This window comes from Gorilla gorilla, chromosome 6 (genome assembly GCF_029281585.2).
Source record: "Gorilla gorilla gorilla isolate KB3781 chromosome 6, NHGRI_mGorGor1-v2.1_pri, whole genome shotgun sequence".
NCBI classification, from domain to species: Eukaryota; Metazoa; Chordata; class Mammalia; order Primates; family Hominidae; genus Gorilla; species Gorilla gorilla.
Window position 1 is genome coordinate 150905196 of NC_073230.2, and position 7949 is coordinate 150913144.

At 41.0% G+C, this 7949-nt stretch overlaps 1 protein-coding gene across 1 annotated transcript; it reads left to right on the plus strand.

Moving 5' to 3' along the window:
* Positions 1–227: 227 nt before the first annotated feature.
* Positions 228–6605, plus strand: TAS2R5 (taste 2 receptor member 5). Its single transcript, XM_004046338.5, has 2 exons — positions 228–606; positions 2403–6605. The coding sequence occupies exons 1-2, from the start codon at positions 566–568 to the stop codon at positions 3442–3444; spliced, it is 1083 nt and encodes a 360-aa protein (XP_004046386.2). The 5' UTR covers positions 228–565; the 3' UTR covers positions 3445–6605.
* Positions 6606–7949: the final 1344 nt, after the last annotated feature.

The window sequence follows — 7949 nt, forward strand, 5'->3', positions numbered from 1 at the left end:
GCGGCTGCCCTAGGATTGCTGATGCCCATTGCAGTGGCTGAATTTCTCATTGGCCTGGTTGGAAATGGAGTCCCTGTGGTCTGCAGTTTTAGAGGATGGGTCAAAAAAATGTAAGGAGTCCCTATAAATCCTCATGATTCTGGTAAGTAGCCACTTTCTCCTACTCAGGCCGATCATGTTGGACATAAGTCTGTTTCCACTTTCCCAGAGCAGTGGTTGGCTTTACTATCTTAATGTCTTCGAGTCCTGGTAAGCCAGGCCAACATGTGGTTTGCCACTTTCTTCAGTGGCTTCTGCTGCATGGAGATCATGACCTTTGTCCCGCTGACTTCTTGTAGCTGAAAAGACTGGGTTTTTGTTTTTTGCTAGTGTCTTTCAAGATCACTTTTTATTTCTCAGCTCTTGTTGGCTGGACCCTTTAAAAACCCTTAACAGGAAACAGCAACATCCTGCATCCCATTTTAAATCTGTTATTTTTATAGATTGCAGTCCAGTGAAGGAGAGACTGATTGCTATTTGTGATGTTTCTGTTCCACTTGTCTTTTTGTAAAGACATCACAGGAAGATGGAGGACCACACAGCTGTCAGGAGGAGGCTCAAACCAAGGTGCTCATCGCTCTGAACTTCCCCCTTTACATGGTTTCTGCCTTGGCCAGCCATTTTTCCATGACCTTCTAATTTCCCTCTGATCTCACCATTCTTGCCATCTCTGCAACACTCATGGCTGTTTATACTTCACTTCTGTCTATTGTAATGGTTATGAGGAATCAGACTTGTCAGAGAATTCTGTAGGAGATGATATGTACATGGAAATCCTAGATGCCATGACTTGGAAGGAGGATCTAATCAGGCCCTTAACTGTATCACTGACAACAGTAAAAATAACTGTAGATTTTAGAAAAATGAAATTTTTATTCTCAATTCTCCTCATTTCTTCTTTGATTTTGAAACAAAATGAAAGGGTAACATGAAAAACAGGCTAGAAACTGGAGCTTATTGCTCTCTAAGCAATGCAAATCACATCATTTTAATAAACTACAGAAGTCAAAACCGAGTTTTCATATTTTGCATGGGAAGTATCACATTTTTAAAAATTACTGCAGATAATCGAGTTTTCTTTGCCAATATGCTATGTTTTTGATAAAAGGAAGTAGAAAATAGCTATAGTTTGAAAATAATGTATTTTAAAAAGAGGTGAGCCTGTATATTTTTTAGGCAAGCACTTTTCTTAGGGGAATTAGCTAAATTATTATCTCAATTTTCTATGTAGTTTAGCCTCTCAACACCGGTAGTAAAGTAGTCAAAAACCTATCTTTATATTTCTGGATACTTTGGTTTTTTTGATGCCAGACTAGCTTTCTGGAAACATGTCAGTTGGCTACCAGGATCAGTGGCAAATTCTACTGCCAGGCTAGATTGGGGCAGGTGGGGAGAGAGAGGCACTATGTCTCTATCAGAAAGTCACCGAAGAAACACTGTTTTTGGACGAATTCAAGCCTCATCTAGATTTTTAGTCCAGTAGAAGATCGTGACCATCTCTGCCCCTCCATAGCCTACAGCCAGAGTTTTAGAGTACCAGGCCTTGCAGCTTGGTGGAGATGATGTACAATGGATGCTACCTGGAGGCAGGGACTGTGTATTATAATGGCGCTGTCCCCTGTGCCTAGTACACTGTAGTTTGACACAAAATAAGCACTTTGTAAATTTAATCCGAAGGAATGGAAATCTAGTCCTACAATCCATTCAGTTATTAATAGAGCAACTGAGGCCCAGAGATGGGCAGTGGCCTGCCTGCCTACAGCTTCGTAGAGAGTTCTCAGCATGCTTACTTTTTTTTTTTGAGATGGAGTCTTGCTCTGTCACCCAGGCTGGAGTGCAGTGGCGCGATCTTGGCCCACTGCAGCTTCCATCTCCTGGGTTCAAGTGATTCTCCTGCCTCAGCCTCCCAAGTAGCTGGGACTACAGGCAGCCACCACCATGCCCGGATAATTTTTGTATTTTTAGTAGAGATGGGGTTTCACCATGTTGGCCAGGCTGGTCTCGAACTCCTGGCTTCAGGTGATCCACCCGCCTTGGCCTCTCAAAGTGTTGGGATTACAGGTGTGAGCCACCATGCCTGGCCCAATGTTCTTTTTATGAAAATAAAATTTCTTTTTTTATATAGCATATGAGCTCATAACTGGCACTGTATAGCACCTGAGCATGTTTTGATTTGGTCTTTCTTGTTGAGGGGCCTTGTTACGTTATATCCTGGTGTCTAGACTTTGGCCCAAAACCTTTGAGATGGAGAGCCAGTGTCTGTGGTACTGTTTGCGATCTCTGGTTCTACACTCAGGGTTCATTCATGTAGATGCAAATACAGATGGTATCATAACTTCCAACCTCTCTGTTCCTCATCACAGCTGTTCAGTCTCGCTTGAAGACAGATTACAGAAGGACGAGGCCAAATCCAGATTTTGTGGTGTGCAAATTTACCCTGGTGTGTTATCGCTACCAGGGGATCTGACCTCAGCCAGGAGCAGTGAGAGCCTCCTCTCCCCAGCCATGCTGAGCGCTGGCCTAGGACTGCTGATGCTGGTGGCAGTGGTTGAATTTCTCATCGGTTTAATTGGAAATGGAGTCCTTGTGGTCTGGAGTTTTAGAGAATGGATGAGAAAATTCAACTGGTCCTCATATAACCTCATTATCCTGGGCCTGGCTGGCTGCCGATTTCTCCTGCAGTGGCTGATCATTTTGGACTTAAGCTTGTTTCCACTTTTCCAGAGCAGCCGTTGGCTTCGCTATCTTAGTATCTTCTGGGTCCTGGTAAGCCAGGCCAGCTTATGGTTTGCCACCTTCCTCAGTGTCTTCTATTGCAAGAAGATCACGACCTTCGATCGCCCAGCCTACTTGTGGCTGAAGCAGAGGGCCTATAACCTGAGTCTCTGGTGCCTTCTGGGCTACTTTATAATCAATTTGTTACTTACAGTCCAAATTGGCTTAATGTTCTATCATCCTCCCCAAGGAAACAGCAGCATTCGGTATCCCTTTGAAAGCTGGCAGTACCTGTATGCATTTCGGCTCAATTCAGGAAGTTATTTGCCTTTAATGGTGTTTCTTGTTTCCTCTGGGATGCTGATTGTCTCTTTGTATACACACCACAAGAAGATGAAGGTCCATTCAGCTGGTAGGAGGGATGTCCGGGCCAAGGCTCACATCACTGCCCTGAAGTCCTTGGGCTGCTTCCTCTTCCTTCACCTGGTTTATATCATGGCCAGCCCCTTCTCCATCACCTCCAAGACTTATCCTCCTGATCTCACCAGTGTCTTCATCTGGGAGACACTCATGGCAGCCTATCCTTCTCTTCATTCTCTCATATTGATCATGGGGATTCCTAGGGTGAAGCAGACTTGTCAGAAGATCCTGTGGAAGACAGTGTGTGCTCGGAGATGCTGGGGCCCATGATCTGGGAAGAAAAGTGTGGTCAGGACACTCTTGGGATGCTCTTTTGATAGCTCTCTATAAGGGAGCTGCTTTCCATGTCTTTTAAGATTTTCCTTCTTTTACACCAATGTAATGAATGAGCAACAGAAAATACGGATCAAAACCCAATACTATTTCTCTTTTGGCAATGCAAAGTATATTTTCTTAATGTACCACAGAAATCAAGGCTAGGGCTTCATGTTTGGTAAAAGAGGTATTATATTCTCTCTACATATAGCAAATAATTCATATATAAATCATGTTTTTCCTATTATAAAAAGCAGAGATTAGGAACAATTCTGTCTACATATAGCAAAAATTCATATATAAATTGTGTTTTTCCTAGTATAGAAAACAGAGATTAGGAACAATTATAGTGATCATTAATTTTTATGAAATTTTACCTATACATTTATGTTAGTCATTTTAGATATGCTTTTTAAAAAGTATCAAATAATTTCCCCATTTCTCTGCTGTAATGTATCTAATTATCTAACTGAAAAACAAAACAAAACATCTTTATATTTCTGGAAGTTTCTTTGAGCCCTAGCCTTGGCTTTCAGAATAAAAATCAGGCTCACACCTGTAATCCCAGCGCTTTGGGAGGCTGAGGCGGGCGGATCACGAGGTCAAGAGATCAAGACCATCCTGGCTAACATGATTAAACCCCATCTCTACTAAAAATACAAAAAATTAGCCTGGTGTGTTGGCGGGCACCTGTAGTCCCAGTTACTCGGGAGGCTGAGGCGGGAGAATGGCATGAACCCAGGAGGTGGAGATGGCAGTGAGCCGAGACCATGCCACTGCACTCCAGCCTGGGCAACAGAGCGAGATGCCATCTCAAAAAAAAAAAAAAAAGCAGAATAAAAGTCAGTTGGATGCCATGATCTGTATTAAGCTCCAAGGCCCAGGAACTGGAGTGGGGCAATATGAGAGTGAGGGGCACTTGCTTCTGCTTAAAAAAAATAGACTGCTTTTGAAGAGGTCACGCTGTCTGCTCTTCAGCCATTTAGCCATTTTGCCTGTCTACTGTGGCCTCACCACAGCCTACAGTCAGAGTTCTAGTGTGCCAGGTCTTTGAGTTGGAGGGAGATCATTTAGAATGCCAGATCCATGGCAGTAGGAACTGTGTCTGTTTTTATTTTCTCCCACGTCTCTGTGACTAGAACACTGCCTATTGCATAATAAACGCTTAATAAATATTTTGTAAATGATTGAATAGCTGTGCTAACTGGTTTTACAATGCCTCCTTTGTATTGTAGGTAGAGAAACTGATGCCCAGAGAGGGGCAGTGGCCTGCCCTGGGTTTCATAGAGAGCCTGTGGCAGTGCTGGGACTAGAGCTGTTTCTTGACTCCTAGTGCAGGGCTCTTTCCTTTACAACATGCTACTTTCCTAATGTCCTTCCCTCCTTGGAACCCCATGCCTCTTTCTACAGACCCTTCTACACAACTTATTCTCTTCCTTCTTTCTAGCCTTCTTTGTTTCGGTTCCAGGGGGATCTGAAATCCAAAGGACAACACTTGGCATTCTTAAATATTTTTTTTTCACTTCCTATGGATCACACTAATCTACTTTCATTAATCTATTCTCTCAAACATATCTTTTTCTTACCTGAAGCTGAGAATTGAGGTACATGCTAGGCACATGTGGATATTAGTCATCACACAGGGGGAGATTGGTTCCACTGTCACTGTGAGTTGTGTGAGGTCGAGTACCATATTTTATGTCCTGGGAAGGATCATATTCATTCTTTTTAAATAGAAAGGTGCTTCTGCTTGGTTATATTTTTGTTAGTAGGATGAATTTTCATTATACCATTTCTATTTTTTTTACAGATGTCCTTTGTGACCAATTGTTGTAATAGTGACAATAGTATTTAACATTTGTATTGGGCTTTACATTTTACCAGACAATCTCATATATAGTCCATTATCTCATTTGATTTTAATAGCAACTCTATGCAGTTAGCAATTTTATCCCCAATTCACAGGTGACAAAACTCAGGCTGGAGTGATGATTTGCCCAGGATCATGAACTTGTAAATAATGCAGATGGAGCAGACCCAAATTTTTTGACTCCGAGTCTTGTGCTCTTTCCAGTAAATCCTAAGTATCTCATTGTTCATACTTGTAAGACTTCAAACTAGGATTAGCCTGTGGAACTTCCCTCAAGTTTATGAGTATTTTTACACACATGCAATAAGCAACTAATCTTTCAAATTTGGTATTGGTGGGATGCCTGGGTGCTAAGATCCAAAATCACAACAGATCAAAGTTTATGATCTGCTTTTCTTAGTGACAAGGTATGGAATCAACCTAAGTGTCCATCAACACATGAACAGATAAGGAAAATGTAGTGTATACATGTATGTGTATCTGTTTCATTTTCTACTTTTCTGTACTGTTCAAATTGTTTTTAGCCATGCTCAAATATCACATTTGAACATTTGAACAGATAAAAAAATGTAGTGTACATATGTATGTGTATATATGTATACACACACACAATGGAATATTATTCAGCTTTTAAAAAGAAGGAAATCTTGTCATTTGAAAAAATGTGGATGAACCTGGAGGACCATTATGCTAACTGAAATAAGCCACATACAGAAAGACAAATACTGTAAGATCTCACAGATGTGTGGAATTTCAAAAAGCCAAACTCACAGAAGCAGAGTAGGATGGTGGTTGCCAGGGTCTGGGACATGGGGGGAATAGGGAGATGTTTGGTTTCTGTTAGGAAGAATGAATAAGCTCTGGAGAGCTAATGTACAGCATAGTGACTGTAGTTAATAGAACTGTGTTATATACTTGAAATTTGCAAAGAGAGTAGATGTTAAATGTTTTCACTAACAACAACAACAAAGATAATTGTGAGGTGGTGGATATGTTAACTTGATTGTGGTACTCATTTCACAGTGTATACATATGTCAAAACATCATGTTGCGTACTGTAGATATATACCATTCTTGTCAATCATTCCTCAATAAAGCAGGAAAAATTATTGCATTTTCCACATCACCTTTTGGGATTTGATTTCCTTCTTTTTCTGTACACAATTTACCTTATGATGCGTATGAGACTGCTTTGTGTTTTAGCAAAGAAAACAAATCCGAAGGCAAATATATACTCTTGAATTGATTCGTATGTAATTGAATCTTTTATAATTTGCATTCTTAGAGCTGCAGCTGGATCCATGTGTGCGTGTGTGTGTGTGTGTGTGTGTGTAGATATTAATGGAATGTGATATGCTCTGTGCTGGTGTAGCCGAGAGGAGATGTGAAATGTTAAAAATGCGATATGTGAGCATGGCTAAAAACGATTTGAACAGGACAGAAAGGTAGAAAATGAACAGCAACGTTTTTCCCTCCCACCTTCCATTATTAGTCCCACTGCCTGGATATAATGGTATCTTATCACTTGTGTTAGTTCTTTTAGTGGTTATTTTTTACGACTCTGAATAGTAAGATTTTGGCTCTCTTACTTGTTTTATCAGCTTTAAACTGTAGCCTTTGAGTTCCATTCATCAAGGTTTGGGGATTATCTCATTTTACCCCTAATCCATTTTCCTCTCCTAAATTTGATTAGTTTTATTTTGTTGTTCTAACAGTCATTACTTTTACAATTGTAAGTAATGTATTTTCTACACTGCTTTTTTGAACCATGCCTTATGACAGTATCCACAGAGTCCTGATTATGTAGGAGGAAGAAATTAGTGCTTCACCAGTCCTGCACTTCTCCCATATCCCAACTTCTGTCACCTGTGGTATCAGTTATAAACAACTTCATATGACTTCAGGAGAAAGTACACTTATCAAAAGGAAATTGGCTAGATTATAGAACCAGGGAGAAGGCTGGAGAGTCAACCTCAGAATGGGAACCAAGAGGGGTTAAATAAACAAGAACACAATCAAGTCACACTACAGGGACTGATGCTGGCACCACCTCTCCTGTTCAGCTGTTAACATTGTGTTCTTGACACTGCCACTGCCTCTGAGACTGTGTCTCTTCGAGCCATCCTGGGTGGGATTTTTGGCTGGCTGATTCTAGATCACAGGCCTAACCTAGCTGACAGGCCCTGGGGTGAGGAAAAGCCTGGTTTCCCTTTGGCTTCTGAAATATGCACTTTTAAATTAGGTGAAATAAATTATTCCACCATTGAATTAAGCAGCAGAGTGGGTACAGCTCCTGGTGTGGAATTGATGCACTGGAAGGCCAGCTCTAGAACTCTTGCAGGAGATAGGGCGAAGTAATAAAGAGATGGGAAATTTAAAAGCAAAGCAATATGGCACACAGAAATAAAAGGACACTCATAGGTATGATTGGAGCCCCAGAAGGAGATGGAAAAAATAAGCACAAGGAATGAAATATTTGAAGAATTAATGACCAAGAATTGCATTAACGATGAAAAAAGACTAAAAGGGCTCAAGGGGTGTCAAAGAAGACAGATAAAGTGGGAGGAATTCGTCACACTTAAACACATTG